Here is a 21,952-nt window from a genome sequence, read left to right as displayed (position 1 = left end):
TGGGTGCCAGATCCCTCAGATAAGATGTCATGTGGACCACTGCCTGAACTGGAATGAACTTTCTTTTACATTCTCTGGATTGACAAGGTTGAATTTTAACTTAGGATACCTTTTATTTTCAAAGCATGATGAGAAGTTCTGTCTGCTTAGATAGTTGAAGTTATTAAGGTGTTACCTGGAGTGATTAGGTTTATCAGAACCCTATCATCCCAGGCTATTGCCATTCGGCAATTCCTGGGTGAGCCTGTACACATCCATGACTGTTAGGTTGCCCTAAGCAACTAACACGGAACAACCTCTCTTTCCTTTTATCCTGTAATTTCTTAACGGCCCAGCAAATTATATGTTGAGAATTATAATCATATTTTGCTGCAGGTCATTTCACCAACATGGGTCACATGGTAGTAGTCTAAACTACAATCTTTTAATGGAAATTGATTGTATTGTCCTTTAAAAATGATGCACTGTCGCAAAACCCCACAAATATGCCAAAATGTTTTGCATGTTCAAAATCATTGATTCCTAACTTATTTAAGACCATTTTACCCTTCACAACATATTTGTACAGACCTCAAATATGTTGTGAACCTCCTGACATTCCTACAAATATGTTTGAACCTCCCGACGTTTGCACAAATATTTGTGCGGACCTCTTAACGCTTACACAAATATTTGCGCGGACCTCCTAACACTTACACAAATATTTGCGCGAACCTCCGAATATATTTGTGTGAGCCTCCTTCGCACAAATATAGTTTGCACAAATATGTTGCGAACCTCCGAATATGATTAAAATCATTGAGAAAATTAACAATATATTTATGCGGACTACTTGACGTTCATAAAAATATGTTGTAAACCTCCCAATATGGTTAAAATCGCTCAAGAGATTTGCAACATATTTGTGTGGATATGTTATGAAATTTCAAATGTGGTTAAAATCACTTAGAAAATTTGCATAATATCTAAACAATTTTTTTGACATTCACACAAATATGTTGCGAACTTTTGAATATAGTTAAAACACTGAGAAGATTTATAATCTATTTGTGCGAACTTCCTTGCGTTCACTTAAATATGTTGCAAACTTTCAAATATGGTCAAAATCACCAAGAAGATTCACAACATATATGCATAGGCCTCCTCACGTTGAAAGATGAAACTCATTGAATCTTTCATTCCTATTTATGCAGATCTCTTAATATTCACACAATTATCATGTGAGCATTCAAACATGGTAAAAGTTATTAAGAAGATTTTCATGATAGTTGTGCAAACCTGTATCTCGAGTGGCAAAGAGAGTCACAAAAAAAAATATTTATAAGAATATGAAATCATGTGACTAAACTTTCGGTGGTTTATAAGATATTTTATGCACATAAATATCATGTAAATCTTCTTAGTTTGATTTTAATCATATTTGAAAGTTCACAATATATTTATGCGAACGTCAAGAGATCATTGCAAATATGTTGTGAAGGATAAAATGGTCGCTAATAAGTTGAGAATCAATGATTTTGGACATACAGAGAGTTTTGGTATATTTGTGGGTCTTTGCAAGAACTCACTAATTTTAGAAGACAATATGATTATTTTCCAATCTTTTAAAGTCATTCAAGGGAAATTTGAAGGAACCATGAATGGGTGCTTGCCTTTCGTATGCAAAATGCCAAATTACTTAACAATCAAATCAAATTTCTACAAGGGGGTAATAAAGAAAATCACATTCATCCTAGCCATCTACTTTATGACCAACATTATTTTTCCTTTTGAAGAATGTGCACCGTGAGATCTTTGTTTATGTTTTCATTTTTTAGGATAAAAACTTATATTAATCATGACTTCCAAGTTGTCAACATTTCATTTTCCACAATCAGAGCAGAAATGACCTCCCAACTGTCAGTCATAGGGGTATATGTTCCATATCAGCTGAATTAGTGCACTCTTTTTGCAGACATTGACTTGGGCAGTTCGGGGGATGCATAGTAACCAAGCCGTTATTGTCTTGGCCTTGAATTGGGCACTTCAGACTGTATATTTTGCACTATCAGTCATCAAAACTGTAGATTGGAATGATTAAATGAGTTCGAGCTCCTTGGCAGGTGCTTTAGTGGGTTATTGGCCTGCTTTAGATGGGATGTTGCGTTACAACAGATTAGGTTTAGGTGGGTCAGATATCCGACTGAATTCGAACCCCATTAGTTAGATTTCAAATGGCACTTTGCATCCGAATCCAAATGGGATGGATAATCCAAATCAATTAAATGTAAAATATATCCGATTAGCTAATTGGATTCAGTAACACATTTTCATTCGAAACTGAATCCCATTAGGTGGGATTATAGATCTGAAGTGAGTCTGACCTGTTTACATTCCTAATGTGAAAGGACCAATGGCTTCATGATCTGCACACAGGCACCAATTAGATTGATTACTCCATCTTAGCAGCAGAAACTCTGCAATACATGGGCAATGCGGCAACATGGAGATCTAGGCTTCAACTAATTGGCAACTAAATGCACCACGCTTTGGTTGCAAGCCTTGGCCTAGCCATAGGGCATGGTATCACCAAGAAAACAAGGTCTAAATCTTTTGAATTTCATCAATGAACATTAAATGACATGAAATTACCAAAATGCACTAGCCTAAATAAATAGCAAAATGGAGTGCCTGGCACAACGGCTCTAAGTATGTAAGCTAATGAAATAAAGGAGATATCAAATTTAATGAGATTAATGGGGTATCAATTTTTAAACACACCTATAACAACCCCTCATGAGAATTTTTTAAATACAGAATAATTTTAGTTCTTGGTATTCAAGCCTTTGGAAATTTGGCCCACAGAGTCAGGCTTGGAGGAAAAACAGACGTGTGATGTAATTTTGGAAGCAAATTGAACCAATTATCCAATAAAAAGGTACATATATGTCAATATACAAGCCCCCAAAATGAACTGCTATATAATTGACAAATCTGGCAACCCTGCATGATACGGTGGTTGCAATGTCAAATTGGAGGGCCTTCCCGTGGCACAGCAATCATGCTTAGTCTTTTTTTTTCAGGATGAAATACAACACCATCTGTCTCATCCTGATCACAGAATGAAAATTTGAGAATCTAAAAATGCATCTCTGCTGCTCACGGAAGCTTTTCTCATATTTTAATCATTTGATTCACAGTAACAGAGAACTAAAGTTAACAGTAGGCAGTAGGTCAATCATGAGAGTCTTTTATCTGGCACAGGATCGATCAAGTGGTTAGGACAAGGTATATGATTAAGAAGCTGCAAATGTTCTCCCCAACAGATAGATACTGTAGGACAATCATAGAAAACAGCATGAATTATAGGTCAGGTACAAGGATAATAGAAGAAAATTGCTAACAATTACACTAAAAATGAAAGACTTCCTGCATTAGGAACTGCAGATTCAATGAGGTTTATCCAAAACCAAGTTTCTGAGCTATAGTTGCAAGAATTATACTCGATAGCATGCCAAACATTTAGAAAGTAATCTGAAAATAGTGGATAACCTGGCAGTCTGAATTCAGAATGTGGAGCTACCAACTGAGGTGGAATAGCCAGCAGCTTGCAACTCCTTCAGGGTGTTTGCTAGCCAGTCTAAACCCTCATAAAGGCCTTCTCCTTTGATAGCACAAGTTCCCTGGATATGCCATCTTCTGTTCTTCAGATCATAAAGACCAAGCCCTTGACAAACCTCCATTGGAGTCATGGCCCCCCTCTACAGATTTCAAAGGGCATCACACCATAAGGAGAGCAAAGATATTTCAACATTTAGTCCAAGTGTATATCTATCTTTGTGCATGACATGCTAAAGAGTGTACATGCCAAGAACCAGTCTCACAAGAGCATCCACCATAATATGCCCGTAGGACTAGAAATGGTATTATGCATACCTAAATATCTAAATAGCACCAGCCTTATGGAAATACAAGCATCTGTATTGAGTGAAAAATCATGTGCTGATGCATGTTGGCATGCATAAGGTCGCACAGCTTCCACCAGTACAACTCAGCAGTCAGCTGATTGTGCAGTAGCATTATGCAGATAGACTGGTGAGCTTCTTCTGCATATGTTTGCATATCCACAATATTACCTGAATTACTGTGTTCAATTGTTCATGTAAACAACCATGGATGCATGTATTACATGTGCAAGGAGGATGCTTTCACTTGAATGCAAATGACATTTGACCCACCATGTCTTGTTTGTTTGCTAATACCAAGATGACACTGTTCAGCATGAAGGGATCGCTAATAATGGCCTGCCAACAGATAACCAAATCAGAAGCCGTGTTGTTGGTAACTATTTTTCACCTTCATAAAGTCATTATGAGGTCACTGCTTACGACAGATTAATGAGACAAAGAAGCAAGATAACCTGAAACTCTGCTTTTGCTTTAACAATCCGCTCTCTGTCCAACGAATCAACAACATAAATCTGCAGAATGCAAAGAATGTCACTCCAAAATGTAATATCATTTCATGACTTTCCTACCCATTACCTATAAAAATGAGAGTTTATAATTAAGCTTCTTAAAGGGATAACAACTTCATTGTGGCAAGAAGCCAGCATAGACACTTTGTTGTATTTTATTGTGCATATATAACTAATGATAGGCCAACAAAAAACAAAAATACATAGAGAAGCAGGCAGCTGTAACTGGGTTATTTTTATAGTACAGGAGGTTAGGAATATTCAGCAATTTGATTCCTTCAACTGATTTGTGAGAAGAGGGTTGAGATTGTTGTGTGTGTGTGTGTGTGTGTGTGTGGGGGGGGGGGGGGGTGGGGGGGGGGGGGAGGTGGGGTGAAGAAGTGAACAGTCCTGTAAAAGCTGTTACAGTACAGGACCTAAAAGGTCCCAATCTGACAGAATACACCACTGAAACTAGCTTAAAAGGCACAATGCAACTGTATCTTATGTATCATACAATACCATGCAGTACATAAAATGTATATTAAAATAACCATCTAAGTCCCAGAACTAATTTTCTAGCACTTTTCTTTTTTAATAAATTTGCTCAACATTCTGGTCACTTTTTGCTGGACTTTCTTGGCTTGTTATCATTAAACCCCTATACTGGTCAAATTCATTTACAAGGTTTAAGAGAAGCTTTTAAGGTTTCCAAGAGTGGAGGTCTTAGGTCTTGTGGAAGTACCTTCTTCACTGATTGCTCTAAAGGCAAGCTAGGCCTCGAAAAGGGATGTTGTACACTAGATTTTGGCAGACTAATGTAATTTCTCAACCTAGTTTGCAGCTTCCTCTTATCAAAGGCAAGTCATTTTGATATTTTGATTGGAAGGAAATATAATATATATAAAAGCAGAGAGATATCTGGAGTTGTAAATGAGCATAGTACCAATCCACTCTTTCACAACAGTTAAATGAGCTACTTTTACCAATTAATCACTGCCACTGGTTACTGATTACAACTATGAAAGTAAACATTCTATACAAAAAAAAAACTTGAGCTAAGAAAGAACTCATGCAATTTTAGCAGTAGCAAGTAGCAACTACTATTACTTGAGGGAATGGCCACAATTTTGGCATAATTTCAGCTTTGCTTTGAAGCATCCCATATTGCTGAAAACAATACTAACCAACATTACCAGCAAAGAGATAAAATAGTACCATCATTACCAAGAAAAGAGATAAAATAGTACCAATTCTTACCAGCCCATCAGTATTGTTGAAGTAATGCCTCCATAGAGGCCGAAGCTTCTCTTGGCCACCAACATCCCACACAGTGAACTGTACATTTTTGTACTGAACCTTCTCTACATTGAAACCTACATAAAAAAAAAAGAAAATCAGACCATAAGGTTGGCAATCATGTACTTGATCATATAACCCCAGATGAAAATGTTTAATTGAGAGATGTTTCCAACACGTGCCATAAAAAACTTGACTAATAAGGTCTCCAGCAGTTTTAAAATGTTAAACTTTGCTTGAACTGATTATAGACAAAACCATCATCTATAACATATTTCTGTAAACCATATATGATACAATGATATATGCAAACTGTGTTAAAGGACTGATTTCAATAACAAGAGGCAACTCTACGGGTGTGTTTGCATATCATGGAAACGGTGGGGTTTCTGCAGAAACGCACAAAGCACAAAGCATTTCCGCAAGCCCCACCGTGGCAACACAAACAGAGGGCGAGAGCCCCAAAATCGACGTGACCACTCCCCTTTCAGCAGAATCGCTTCCCATGTGGTGGGTTGGGGGGGGGGGGGGGGGTCCGACTCTGTTTCTGCAGAAGGAGGCTCTGCGTGGATTGTGGTGTGGAGCCTCCTTCCACGTGATGCAAACCCCCCCTACAGAAGTTCTTCTTGCCTTTTCCAGTGTTAGATTCATGTCATTGTCCATGATGTCAGAATAGGAAATAGGTGCACTACCTCAACATAGAAACCCCATCTCAATTTTCTATTGATGTTTAACTAGCACTAAGTATGTTCTTTGATCATTTTGTCAACATACACGTGCCTATCTGTTTACTGAAACATGCTTCTTCCATCATATTTCACATTACCAAATTCATATTCTGTCCCATGAAAAGGTATCAGAGAACCACCCTCTAAATCCCCCCATCCCGACCTTCCTTAAGAATAGACAATTTTTTGTCCAATAAGGTGGATGTAAGTAAACACTTCAAAATCCGAAGATAAAAAAGAAGCTTCCTGCACATTGGAACAGCTTTACCCTTAGAAAACAGAACAGCATTCGAAGAAGAGAAAGCAACCTATTTAAAAAAAAAAAGGAAGAATAACGTAAAGAGTCTTCATTAAGTAGAAATTTTAATATCTAGCAGCATGATTGTCCCAATGGCATGAAATTTCTGTCCTACTGTCTATCTATAATTTATGTGCTTCTCAGGTAACGTTTCCAACAAAGGTTTAGCTAGTTCTGCTTGTGCATCCAGCTACCGTGTGGATCACTCATGAAAATTTTGCATACTCATGCAGCAGATAATCTTTATAAAAAGCTTACACCCTACTCCAACTAAAACGAGCAGATATTCCAATGAGGAGAAAACTGCCATCCTCGAAGCACCAACAATTGTAACCCTGGTTCCCTTGTCTAAGGTTAAATCATAGCCTAACTCTGTTTAAAACTAATTATTAAAAATATTTCAATAGGGTGCCATCCTCCGCTTTGAAAAGTGAAAAGTTGGCATTGTACAGTGTAATATGCATGTATTCTGTGTATTACTATTCATTTGTGCCACCCCACCATAAGTGTACATATTGCTATTTATTAGGGGTGACAATGTAATTTGTTAGGAGGTTAGATGTCAATTACTTTTGTCCATTTGTGCAATGAGGGGGTCGACCCCTATATGTTGTATTTTATCTCCCCTTTCTTGCTAATGAAGTTTCTTCAGAGAGTTCAGTGTTATCAAAAATGCGCCTTGAGGCATGGCTCTCTGTGCCTCAAGGCGCATGCCTGAGGCGCAAAAAAAAATTACAACAAGATTTCTGAGACATGATCAACAAGATTTTTGTAGGTTAATCTCATATATTTTCCAGTTATTTCAGTTATGTAATCAGTTTCTTAGTATATTACTATATTTTAACTTTTGTTGGTTAATCTCGTATATTTTTCAGTTATTTCAGTTATGTAATTAGTTTCTTAATATATTTTAACTTCTGTTGGTTAATCTCATATATTTTCCAGTTATGAAATCAGTTTTTTAGTTACTTTTATATGTTAATCTCATATTTTTTAGAATAATCTCATATATTTTAACTTTTGTAGGTTAATCTCATATATTTTCCAGTTATTTCAGTTATGTAATCAGTTTCTTAGTATATTTTAACTTTTGTTAGTTAATCTCATATATTTTCCAGTTATGCAATCAGTTTTTAGTTACTTTTATATGTTAATCTCATATTTTTTAGAATAATCTCATATATTTTCCAGTTATTTAAGTTATGTAATCAGTTTCTTAGTATATTTTAAATTTTGTTGGTTAATCTCATATATTTTCCAGTTATGTAATCAGTTTTTTAGTTACTTTTATATGTTAATCTCATATTTTTTAGAATAATCTCATATATTTTAACTTTTGTTGGTTAATCTCATATATTTTTCAGTTATGTAATCGGTTTCTTAGTAATATTTTATCTTTTGTTGGTTAATCTCATATATTTTCCAGTTATGTAATCATTTTTTTAGTTTCTTTTATATGTTAATCTCATATTTTTTAGAATAATCTCATATATTTTAACTTTTGTAGGTTAATCTCATATATTTTCCAGTTATTTCAGTTATGTAATCAGTTTCTCAGTATATTTTAACTTTTTTTGTTAATCTCATATATTTTCCAGTTATGTAATCAGTTTTTAGTTACTTTTATATGTTAATCTCATATTTTTTAGTACTTATTTGAGATTTTCTATTTCTTATTGGCTGTTATTTCATCAATAAAGCATTTCTTTATTTGTTTATATTTTTAGATATTTTTTTATTATTTTTTTATAATTTTTTTAAAGTTTTCAAAAAAAATATTTAAGGCTTACGCTTTACGCCTCGCCTCGGTTTTTGGTGGAGCGCCTCGCTACGCCTCAACGCTTTTCACAACACTGAGAGAGTTTCTTCTCACTTTGCTCTCTCATGTTTTTATGGTATTCCCTTGATAGCTTTCAATGTAAACAAGTGGGATTAGGAGCATAAAATGTTCAAAGGTGATAAAAAAAGTTCCTTTTGGTCACATAATATTTGCAAGTTAGAACCAGTGACAGATATAAATTCATGAAATGTCACATAAGTTCATCAATCTGTTTGGTGAAAACAAAATTTTTTGAGATGTAGTTTTCGTTACACAATTATATCAAATCAAAAGAAGCTCACCACAAGCAACTAGAAGGATAATGTACCAGATAAAGAAAATCAAGAGGTGTAACCATTAGTGAGGATTGAGTTACCTATGGTTGGAACAGTAGATAGAACCTCCCCAATATGCAGTTTGTACAAAATTGTGGTTTTCCCAGCTGCATCAAGTCCAAGCATCACAACCTAAGCAAGCAAATGACACCCAAATCACTCAAAAGAAATCATATACACAAAGGTGTCGTGAATTTCACCAAAAGTGGATGGGTCATACATTTTTCAATGCTTAATTTGCAATGAAGACCACCGTTCATTGTTTTAGGGGTTGTGAGACTTTTGTTGGACTATCAAAATGTGTTTTGTTTGAAATGTAGGTGGAATTTATGTGTTTTTCATGTTTCACTGGTCTGTTTTAAGGAATGCCTCCAACTATGTTTTTCACAGGAAAACATGAAACTGAAAATAACTTTTGAAAATATTCCAACTAAATTTCAATGTAAGTAGGGGTTTGATCTTCAACTCTCGATAAACATGCAGAACAATTAGTCCCATAGTACATGGAAAACAACAAAAATAATCCACAAGAGATTGCAGGAACAGATCCAAAAGCAATAACATAACGCAACAGAGCATGCGCCAAGGTCACTGCATTGACACCAATTTGAAAGAAACAATTTCACCTAATGATGCCCTTTACCGAAAACTAGCACCCTTTCATGGATGCATTCCATAAAATGGTGTACATCAAATATTTTGGACTGGTTTCAAGGAGATTCACATGTATATGGCATGTGTGGTTTTCACAACTGAACCATGCTTTTCTATTAGTCATGGCATCCACATTCCAGGGGAAAATATAAAGGGAACCACATTCAGGATGCAGTTTCGTCATCTTTCTGTGAATATGCATTTTTTTCATGTAAAGAAAAAACCTCCCATTTGCATGGAATGCACTTTCAGTTACAACCAAAAAGGAAGATCCAGGGGCAAGAAAGGAGGTGTGTGGGTGTGTGGAGGAGTTGCCTCCCAGAAAAAAACACGAGTCAAACATGTTATTAGAAATTGTTAATAAGTCTATCCTCAGACTGATGCACTTGATTCCATGTTTCCATAATCCTTCTGGAAAAATCAACTTGACCCCATCGGCCAAAAGATATCTACCAAGGAATAAATCTCACATGTAGAGTATCATAAGCACAATTAAGACACAAGTTTCCAAATGATCGTATCGCTACCAACCAAAAACAATTTCCAACTTAAAATGAATTGCATCTAAAGTTCAATTTTCTCTATCAAGAACAAATGGAGAGAACCAATACACTCTGTTATTAGCAACCCCTCTTTCTGGCTCAACATTCGATTATTATACCAACAGCAAGCATACCAATATGGTGATAAAACCATAAGATGCAAAAGAAGGCTCAGTTTGTTAATATACACGAGTCAAATCACCAAAGGGAAACATAGAATCATATATAATCAACAATATAAACCAACCCATCACAAAAAAGAACAAGAAAGTGGGGAAAGGGGAGAGAAAAGAAGCACCCTCATCTCTTTGTTGCCGAAGAAGGTATCGAAGAGCTTCCTGAAGGCCTGACCCATGCCTGGTTTGTCGGGTAAACCAATATCCACAATTTCATATGCACGATAAAGTTGCAGAAGACACAGATTAGACCACCAGGGGAATCCCCAACCAGCTAGCTCAATTCAAAACAGAGGGCCACCGACGCACTTTTCACGCCTTCCCTTTGTTCCGGCCTCTCCCTCTCTCTCTCCCTGTCACCAATTCCCTTCTCTCTCTCTCTCTCTCTCTCTCTCTCTCTCTCTCTTACACCGATGCCCTTTTCTCTATTTTCCTTGGTTCCAGTTTCTCACTCCCCATGAAATAGACTCTCTCTCTCTCTCTCTCTCTCTAGCAACTAGACTTGACCTGGCTTAACGGGATGGTGCCATTTTCCTAGGATGGACCGGATTCTTGTCCCTCTCCCACTCTTTTGCATGCCCTCATCCGGATCCAATGATATTAGATCTGGACCCTATGGACCCTATCCTGACCCAAAGCATGACTTGGGGATGGGATCTGGACTCTGACCTTGGTCAGATATTGTTTTCCACCATCCACCTCTCTTTTTCCTCATTTTCTGTGTGTAAATTCGATTTGGATCTCATGACCGAAAAAGTTCACCCACTAAATGGTCCACCCCCTATCCTTCCCTTCAAAATTTCAAAATTTATATGATAGGTATGTTTTTAGCAAATTTGACCATATGAATGTGATCTATAGGATTTTACAGGGATCCACAAATCAACGGTTTTGAACTTTCTGAATTTTCTTTATCATAAAAAATCTAATTTTGTACCTAACCCGTTGATAGCCCTAAGATCAGGAATTAATATTTATTTTATTTAGTACGATAATAATATGCTAATTTTTGTCAGCAATATGTGTCCCATAACCTTCCTGTCAATTTTGTTTAATATTGGAATTTGGAACAACTTAACGCTTATCTTGGAATCAAATGGTTTAAAGAAAACTGTCCTTTATATGGGTCATTAAAAGGTTAGAAAACTTTTGGCATGCTTCTTCTTTATACAAATCAAACATGGGAAAGACTTTCTCGGGGAATTTTGTCAAGTAAGAGGCCATTTTTTGTTTGGAAAAACGTTGATTTTTTTTCAATGATAAAGAATCGCTAGGGGATCTTCCGTAAGTTGTTCAAGGATGATCCCAATCGATTCTTTATCGCAAAAAAAAAAGTTGGTTCTATTTCTGCATATTAAAATTTTGGTGCATCGTGAGCCATTGATTTTGATTAGGGGGGTCAACGGGTAGGGTTTGGTTCGGACCCAGGTGAAACCAGACTTGGACCAGATTTTTTGGGTATGGTATTGGGTCCAGATCCAGGTATAATCAGGTCTACTATAAGAAAAAACATACCCGGACCCTATAAGAACTTCATGAACCAAACCCAGACCATACCTGGTAAAACCATATTTTTTTATCATTTTTACATTGAAAAATTGTGGGTCTTAATCAAAACTCGGGTCGGGTCCTGGTTTGTTATAAAATTTTACAAACTATACCTGGGTTCAGGTATTAATCGGACCTTCGGATCCAAACCCGGGTCTTAATTGGGTCTTCTTGTTTATCACCCCCGGACCCAATAGGATTTGGTTCAGGTTTGGCCGGGGTAAACATTGGATGATTTATGGTGGGGCCCATGGGGGCTAAACATGGTTTCTGCTCTCTCTCTCTCTCGTGCAATGAGTAGCTACTTAACTCATATGCTTAATCATCATGGCTGTCTATCGTGGGCTCATAAAAACACTGCTAAATGGTTCATAGGGACATGCGTGACATTTTGAAAGTGATTTTTAGCGGCGTTTTTATGTGCCGCTAAATGTGTAAAAGCATGCCAACACCATTTTTCACCAAATTTTTGTGAGTTTTTACGTGTTTTGCATTAAAAAAAGGCTAATCGTCCAACATATGGATGCTCAACAACATCAAGTAGGTGTTATATATACACACAAATCAGGATCCAAAATTCATGCTGGAACAATACACAATTTTAATTCTTGAAACAAGAGAGATAGATATAATCCCTTAAAAGCAATCAACTTCTATTATTTATGCCACCAGTAATCGACAACATGAAGTTAAAACTATGAACATTAGGCCAAACTTTATCTTGTATAATCTCTATGTTCCTAAGAAGAGGATGAGATCATCAACTGATTCATTTGTGAGGAGGCCATAATGGTGTTAAACAGTGCACTGAACCAAGTGATATTCCTTAATTCTATATCTTACAGACATAATCACAGGCTATAATCTCTTTACTGCTCAAAATGCCGCAGCAATGTTTGATGAAGATGGAGATTCCAGAGGGCAGTGAAGCGCCCGGGCGTTCCTGGTTATCGACCAAACTGCCCGCCCATTAATTGACCGTGGCGAAGGCCTCCTCTGGTTCATATCTGGGCTCTGCAAATCCTCTACAGCTCTGGATGAAGTAAGCTCCATTAGTTAGAACATCTTTCACTGAATTTTAATTTTGCGACTTCTCATTTATGCCATTGTTCATGCGCCATGTAACCTGCATTATGTGATGCTAACCTTAGTGATTAAGATGCATATATCACGCAAGGGATAAGCTCATTGAGTTTTACGCTGCCAGGACAATGACCCTAAGTACACCATGCAGTGGCGTAGCTAGGATTCATGTGAAGGGAGGGGCAAACAGGGGTGTAGCAAAAAAAAAATTTGGTGTGATAGTGGGGGGGGTTCGGGGGCAGTGCCCCGATTTTTTTTTTAGATAAAATAAAAAATGGCTACAATTATTAATAAAAATCTATTTCATATGGACAAATCAAACTATTTGCTGCAGTCAGGGCTGGGCTAAAAAAATGGATAAAAATCTATTTCATACGGAATCAGGGCTGGGCTAGGACTGGGCTTTTAAAAAAAAAAAATTTAACTGTTTTGGGAGGCAGGACTGGGCTATCCCCCCCAGCTCCGCCTCTGACAGCATGCAAAGCCAGAACGACTAGGTCTCTAATCTTGAGGGTGGTTTCTCCGTGTAAAAAAAAATGGATGCATATATTTTAAACCTCAAAAATATTAAATAAACTATATATATACCTCTTTGTTTCCATCTCAGGAAAATTCTAATATATATATATATATATATATATATATATACACATTTAAGAAAATTTCATTTAAAGGCCAAATTTTTGCCTGATGTTTCAAAATGAGACCCATGTTTTTGAAAAAGATCCAAAATTTAAATGAATTTCATGGTCAAGGACTATAAAAGAAATATCATTTTTAAACTTCTGGTTTGACTGTGTTTAGCTTCTTATATATGCAATAGGTGCAATTCAGTATTTATGAAAACCAATGTTGGGCTGCCGATTCAGCTTTATAGACCGATACCAATACTCAGCTGAATCGTTCTGTATCGGCTCAAAAGTAATAAAAAAACTATTAAGTGTCAATTATAACATGACACATGTTAAAACTATTAGAATCATTTAAAAACGATATAAAAAATTATTTTTAGTATTTTTTACATTTATTAAAAATTAGGTGAATCAGCTCTGAATCTGTATCCTATCGAAATTCTGCCGATATGATGTGTATCTGCCGATACATACATGCGCACCGATACTGATAACATTGATGAAAACTCACGGTTTACTTGAGTTACTCCAACTGTGGTCTCTATTTGACAGTTTTGCAAAAAATTTAGGTCTTGAAATGTCTTTGAAAGGATGAGCTTGGAGTATGAGGCAAAAGATGGGTCAACATTAAAATTTTAGTGTTATAGTCAATATATTCAATAGTAAACTAAGATGGTAAAGAAATGGGGTTGGTTTCTTAGGCGGAGGTGGGCCCATTAAGTGACCTGGTTCTTCGAAGCGGGCCCATTAAGTAACACTTTTGTGAATTTTCATATGGGCCAAACTTTTCATAAAACAATAAATGCAACAGTTTGGGAGACGTGATTCCTTTTTGGGTTCACGTATTGTCTTTTGAAAATACTTATTCAAGCAACAGTTTAAACTCTTAATGGTGAAGGTCAATGTTGTAATTTGACTTGTGATTTAACCAGAGTTAAAAAAAAACAATAAATGCAGGTCCTTGATTATCAGTTTCCAAGAAAAAAATAGAGGCGCATATATATATATATATATATATATATATATATATATATATTTAGATTCTTAAAAAAATTATGAGTTTTGAAAATTCTCTTTTGAGCATAGGAACCCTAATTCTGAGTTGTTCATTAAACCCTTTCATTGTTCATTAAAAGGATGTCTGATTTGAGGTTTTTCTGCTGGTGTTGCATATATTGCTCTTTCAATTTGAGGTAAGAATGAATGCTATTTCTTTTATTTTTTATGAAAATTGTAGATGGTTATTAGGTTGAGCATTTTTTTTTTTGCATTGTTTAGCCTACAAGGCATTACATTGCAAATGGTGATTGCAAATATACTTAGTAAGTTTCTCTAATATTAGAATAACTTGACCAAATATATATACACAAGTGAACTACAAACACTATAACCCCAAACCATAGTATGTTCATCTATTTTATGTGTGATTTTTTTTCTCTCAACCAAATCTTTGAAATATCAACATGAGTCACTCATATTTTCAATTTACTTATGAATTGAGATTTGAATCAAAACTCATGATACTATTTTAATTAGGTGAGATATGTTATGTTAGTTTCTTAATTTTACTTTAAAAATAAGTTGAATCTTTTAGTTCTTAATCTTTCGTAGGCCTATGTGTTTGAATGTACTTTTTATGTGTGTATCAAATGATCCATTTTTACGTGTAATTTTATATGTTCTCACATGTTATTGCTAGTAAAATACATAATTATTTACTTATTATTTATTTTATTATATAATTACATGTTTTCTTATCTTGCGCTACTCATTGTTGGGATACTTGCGCTTCAACACCTTGATGCTTACCCCTTGCTTCATCGAAGTTATAATGTTTTGCCTTGCCTCAATGCTTTTAACAACTTGAGGTTCATATTTGAAATTTGGGATAAAAGGTTAGGCCTTAAATGAAAATTTTCCTTTACATGGCATGCATATTGATTTGATAAAAAATTTTGATGGGTATTTGAAAATGAGGTAGACCTGGTGCAATCACATTGCTCAAAGAATGCGATACCTAGCAAAAGTGCAACAACAGTACATTTTAGAAATGTATCATACAATATATAAAATAAAAGCAGAAACATGGGTAGTTGGTGCAAAAAATTGAACTCTTTATAACCTTTTCTTAAGTGACATGTTTGTCATGTGTTTTAGAGATGTAAATTATAGATTTGTTTAGAACATTTTCAACTAATAAAAGTGTAACTTACATGGCATTGCTGTAATATTTTCTTTTTAAATTGAAGTAGTTACCGTTTAACTAGGTAACAATTCAAATGTCAATAACTCTTTCTTTTTTTCTTGGTGGTCATATTATGTAAAAATAAAGGAAACTTGACTAACAGCGATCAAACCTTATAGTTACCTATTTAGCTAGATAAGTATTCGAATTAGCAATAATTTTATAAAAATGATAGACCTTTGATTTTTGAACCTTATACAAACTTATCCATACATCAAAATCAAATGATCCAAGTGTCAAATCTAGTAAACCAATGATGTTGAACACATTTATAAGGTCAGAATATCAAAAAAATACCCAAAAGTTGGGTATTTTTTCACTATATATATATATATATATATATATATATATATATATATATATATATGTCATAGCATGTTCAGTTGTATCACCAAGGATACACAGACAAAACTGATGCGTCCATATATTATATGTGCACCCACCTTGGTGGGTCCTTCGCTTGTTCAGAGTCTCACTTCTATTACTACGTCTTATATGATCTGATCTTGGTCGTGTTAACAAAAGACAATGATTTTATGTCAATTTTAAAAGGTTGAAAATAAGATTCACTACTGTATATTTAGTTTTTCTAAATTTTTGAAATTTCATTCTTTTAATGTTATTGAATTTCAATGTTATACTTCTCTTTATTTGTGATTAGATAACTATTTGTCCTTAATCAGTGCCCCATCCCAGCTACTAGTGTCAAGTAAGGGTACGTTCAGAAGCAAAAAAAAAAAATCTCATAAAAAAAGAAAAGTTTTGATATGAGAAGTTTTCAAAAAGAAAACCTTAGTTTGTTTGTGTAGCATGAGAAAAACAGGCTGGAAACTAAAGAGAAAGTTTCACTTGTTTGTTTGTGCATGAAAAAATGTTCTCATGCTACACAAAAAAACTGGTTATTCGACAATTGAGGCTCAGTAACAACTGAACAGAGCAGCCTGTCAACCCAAACCAATATAGCAATTTAAAAAGAAAAAAGAACTGTAACAAAAAATCAAACAACTTGACACTACAAGAATTCTGCGGATTAACGATGGACGTTATCTGACGCTAATCTGTCACCAAACTATTTAGCGACGGATCAACGATGACTTAGCGATGGATAGCGTTCATCATAATTTTTTGGTCGCTAATTAACGACAGAACTGATTTGTCGCTACTTCCATCACTAATTCACGATGGATTAGCAAATGTCATGATCCATCGCTAATTCATCGCTAAATAAGCACTGATTTGGTTTTGCGATAGATACATGTCCGTTGCTAATCCATCGCTAAAATTTAATGATGAATATACATATCTATCTCTAATATCTATCGTCAATTTAGCAACAAATTAGCGATGGATTACATTCCAACGCAAAACATCGACTGATTTAGTTTTTGAGACAAATAAATATCCATCCCTAATATGTGGCTAAATTGGCGACGGATACTATACATCGCCAAATACCGTCGCCATTTTGCTACTGAATTTCTTCAAAAAATCCATCACTGAATATTAGCGATGAATAATATCCGTCACTAATCCATCGTAAAATTTTAAAAACTAAAACAATTTTGTTTGAAATATAAATATAGAGAATTTTTTTTATTATACAATTTATATAACCTATGTATAAAAAATAAAGTACACATAAGAAATACATATACAAAGTAGGTGAAACAAATTTAACATAAGTTATAAGTGAAACAAATTTAATAACCCAATATAATCCTCGTCAAGTTCTAATTAGTTATGAGTGAACATATACAAAGAGTTTTGTTTGAAACAACAAGTACGTGAAACAAATTCAACACATGAAGTTAATTCTCACCAAGATTTAGAGCATCATCCTCTTCATTGTCTCGATTTGCCCCTCCATCCATGCCTCCATCACCTCCTCTATGCTCATCATCTCCAGCATCCTACAAGAGAACCAAAATGTTAGTATTGATAAACAAAATATAATGAAATAAATTATATGCAATGCACCTAATCTAAGGCAATCAAAGTAACATGACTGAATGATACATAGACTAACAATAAAGTGAAGGCCATTAACAGAATTCAGGGGTTGTCAAAAAAAATTCAAAGTGATGAAATCATGCTTATATGTGTTCTAAGGTTGTCAAAAAACTTTCATAGTGATTCAATCATGCATATATGTGTTATAAGGCAGTCAAAAAAAATTCATAGTGATTCAATCATGCATATATGTGTTCTAAGGTTGTCAAAATTTTTTTATAGTGATTCAATAATGCATATATGTGTTCTAAGGCTGTCAAAATTTTTTTATATCGATTCAATCATTTATATATTTGTTCTAAGGCTGACAAAAAAAATTTATAGTGATTCAATCATGCAGATATGTGTTCTAAGGTTGTTAAAAAAATGTCATAGTGATTCAAGCACGTATATATGTTTTTTAAGGCTGTTAAATAAATTTCATAGTGATTCAATCATGCATATATGTGTTATAAGGCTGTCAATAAAAGTTCATAGTGATTCAATCATGCATATATGTGTTGTAAGGTTGTCAAAAAAACTTATATAGTGATTTAATCATGAATATATGTGTTCTAAGGTTGTAAAAAAAAATCATAGTGATTCAATCATGCATATATGTGTTCTAAGGGTGTCATACAAATTTTATAGTGATTCAATCATGCATATGTGTGTTCAAAAGGTGTCAAAAAAAATTTTAGTGATTCAATCATGCATATATGTGTTCTAAGGGTGTTAAAAAAAAATCATAGTGATTCAATCATGTATATATATGTTCTAAGGTTGTAAAAAAAAAATCATAGTAACTTAATCATACATATATGTGTTCAAAGGGTGTCATAAAAATTTTATAGTGATTCAATCATGCATATATGTGTTCAAAAGGTGTCAAAAAAATTTATAGTGATTCAATCATGCATATATGTGTTCTAAGGTTGTCAAAAAATATTCATACTGATTCAATCATTTATATATTTGTTCTAAGGCTGGCAAAAAAAATTCATAGTGATTCAATCATGCATATATGTGTTCTCAGGTTGTCAAAGAATGTCATAGTGATTCAAGCATGCATATAAATTTTTTAAGGCTGTCAAATAAATTTTATAGTGATTCAATCATGCATATATGTTTTCTAAGGCTGTCAATAAAAGTTCATAGTGATTCGATCATGTATATATTTGTTGTAAGGTTGTCAAAAAAATTACATAGTGATTCAATCATGCATATATGTGTTCTAAGGTTGTAAAAAAAAAATCATAGTGATTCAATCATGCATATATGTGTTTTAAGGGTGTCATAAAAAATTTATAGTGATTCAATCATGCATATATGTGTTCAAAAGGTGTCAAAAAAATTTATAGTGATTCAATCATGCATATATGTGTTCTAAGGTTGTCAAATTTTTTTTATAGTGATTCAATCATGCATATATGTGTTCTAAGGTTGTCAAAAATTTTTTTTATAGTGATTCAATCATGCATATATATGTTCTAAGGGTGTCATAAAATTTTTATAGTGATTCAATCATGCATATATATGTTCAAAAGGTGTCAAAAATTTTTATAGTAATTCAATTATGCATATATGTGTTCTAAGGTTGTCAAAAAATTTTCATAGTGATTCAATCATGCATATATGTGTTCTAAGGTTGTCAAATAAAATCCATAGTGATTCAATAATGTATATATGTGTTCTAAGGCTGTCATAAAAATTGTATAGTGATTCAATCATGCATATATGTGTTCTAAAGGTGTCAAAAAATTCATAGTGATTCAATCATGCATATATGTGTTATAAGGTTGTCAAATAAAATTTATAGTGATTCAATCATACATATTTGTGGTCTAAGGTTGTCAAAAAAAAATTATAGTGATTCAATCATGCATATATGTGTTCCAAGGTTGTCAAAAAAAATTCATAGTGATTCAATCATGCATATATGTGTTATAAGGTTGTCAAATAAAATTTATAGTGATTCAATCATACATATTTGTGGTCTAAGGTTGTCAAAAATTTTTTATAGTGATTCAATCATGCATATATGTGTTCCAAGGTTGTCAAAAAAAAATCATAGTGAATCAATCATGCATATATGTGTTCTAAAGCTGTCATAAAAATTGTATAGTGATTCAATCATGCATATATGCATTCTAAAGGTTTCAAAAAATTTTATAGTGGTTCAATCATGCATGTGTTCTAAGGTTGTCAAATAAGATTTATAGTGATTCAATCATACATATATGTGGGTGCTCGACCACTGTGACCTCCACGAACCATATTCTAACAAATAAAAATATTATTTGGATCAGTTACATAACTCTTGATCTTAGCATGGATATGACATATGCCTGAAATGTAAATATTTAAAGGTAGATATAACCATTTGTCCTATGATGTTACAGATATTATCTTAACCAGTTAAAAGATAATCATAATAATGATATGATGAAAAAATATTTAATTTATCATGCATTGATGGTGGATGTAATGATTTGATATATATATATACATATATATCACACATGATACATTCATTTTAATTACGAAGTAGGTTCCATTTTTCTAAGTTAATGAAAAAAAATGACTGAATTCTCCTTATTGGTTTGCTATAATTTGCATATTGTAGGTCATAAAGTCTTCATTTTGCTTGTTACTTAACAAAATATAAGTTGGTGCCTGTAAACCATATGTACGCATCATTTCTGCAGACCGAGTCAGCCAGCAAACTCGGTCTGCACTTCTACAGACCGAGTCGATGACCAGTCTGGGTGACCCAAACTGAAACACTGATCAGCCTGACCCGGTAGGCTCAGTCTGGGCGTAACCAGACCAAGTCAAGCTTTCGAGTATGTGCAGATCGACTCTCTGGGATGAGTCAGGTCTGCGATGTGTGGCAGATCGACTCGGTCTGTCCAGTCTGAGTCAGGATCTGTACACCTTCAACAGACCGGTTTGGATTGGACGATCAAGCTGGGTCTGTAATGTTTGACGGACCGACTCGGTCTGTGACCAGATCAAGTAGGGCCTATGATGTTTCATTGATCGACTCAACCAAGTCGGGTTGATGGAATGCACAGACCAACTCGATCTAATCGTATCGAGTCAAGTCTAATTATGTGAGACCGATTCGGTTGAAGCGAAATAAGTCAGATTCATTCTTGTGGTTGGGCTCGGTCATACCAAGTCGGATCGGATCAGACGCCCCGATTTAGATCCAGACAAACCATTGCGAGCGAGTTTAGATCAAGAATACCGAATCTAGGATCTAAATCAGAATTTGAATTGAGGACCTAAGTGATCCATTTTTAGCATGGATGTGGATCTTAAAGTAACACGATGTAAAGATGACATAGAGGTCACTTTGAATAGTTGAAAGAGTAAAAAAACTATTTTGCCTTTGTATGCTTATATAGTAAATAAGGCATAACTTGATGCCCTGAAGTCAGATTCATGTGATTTCTGAATCCTTGGATTCTACTGCTTGAGTAAAATCCATTAGTAGAAGATGTGAGGACAAAGTCTAAAAGAATGGAGTCAGAGTTTGACATTTAAGTTTAAGGTATTTTAGTAATTTTGACGATAATATGAGGTATTTATTGATTTCAGATTAAAGGTTGCATGAAACTAAGAATTAAAATTTAAGCATTTTACGTAAGTGAACATTTGCAAATTCCTTCTTAGTTAATTAAAACACATGCTAACTAGTTTAGGCATTCTTCAATATGATTCTAAATGCTTCAAGTATGCTAGTTTTGTTTATTGTGAATAAACATTGTTTTGTATGCTTACGAATCTATAAAGTTCACGTGTGATGCTTAAACCTGATCATGCATATTTTTTGAGTGATGAAATAAATGTGGCATGACATGATTGCATGTATGAGATTGATGTGTTATATAGAAATTGAGGGCAGAGTTCCAGAGCTGCAGGCTAGGTATCACCTTGAAAAATGTTACGCTTATGCCTTGGAAAATGTCACATTGTAAGTATCGTTAATTAATTTGGGGTGAATTGTCATCCTTAATAATTCCGATATCTGAACATGTATTAAAAAGTAGTTAGTGGATATACATTGATGATTGTATAACACACTGACTTTAAGATGTGAATATTGAAAAAATGTGTATATGATGCCCACATAGAATATGATGAAAAACTCTGCTAGGAGA

General features: G+C 34.3%; 1 protein-coding gene across 1 annotated transcript; it reads right to left on the bottom strand.

Moving 5' to 3' along the window:
• Positions 1-2,880: 2,880 nt before the first annotated feature.
• LOC149822034 (ADP-ribosylation factor-like) lies at positions 2,881-10,639 on the bottom strand. Its single transcript, XM_089980974.1, has 7 exons — positions 10,409-10,639; positions 8,956-9,046; positions 5,696-5,811; positions 4,400-4,459; positions 4,218-4,283; positions 3,532-3,740; positions 2,881-3,312 (listed from the first exon to the last, which is right to left on the bottom strand). The coding sequence occupies exons 1-6, from the start codon at positions 10,463-10,465 to the stop codon at positions 3,546-3,548; spliced, it is 585 nt and encodes a 194-aa protein (XP_089837100.1). The 5' UTR covers positions 10,466-10,639; the 3' UTR covers positions 2,881-3,312; positions 3,532-3,545.
• Positions 10,640-21,952: the final 11,313 nt, after the last annotated feature.

The sequence above is a fragment of the Nuphar pumila genome, chromosome 11 (assembly GCF_984573655.1).
Source record: "Nuphar pumila chromosome 11, dmNupPumi1.hap1.1, whole genome shotgun sequence".
Lineage (NCBI taxonomy): Eukaryota > Viridiplantae > Streptophyta > Magnoliopsida > Nymphaeales > Nymphaeaceae > Nuphar > Nuphar pumila.
This window is presented reverse-complemented; position numbering and strand designations above follow the sequence as displayed.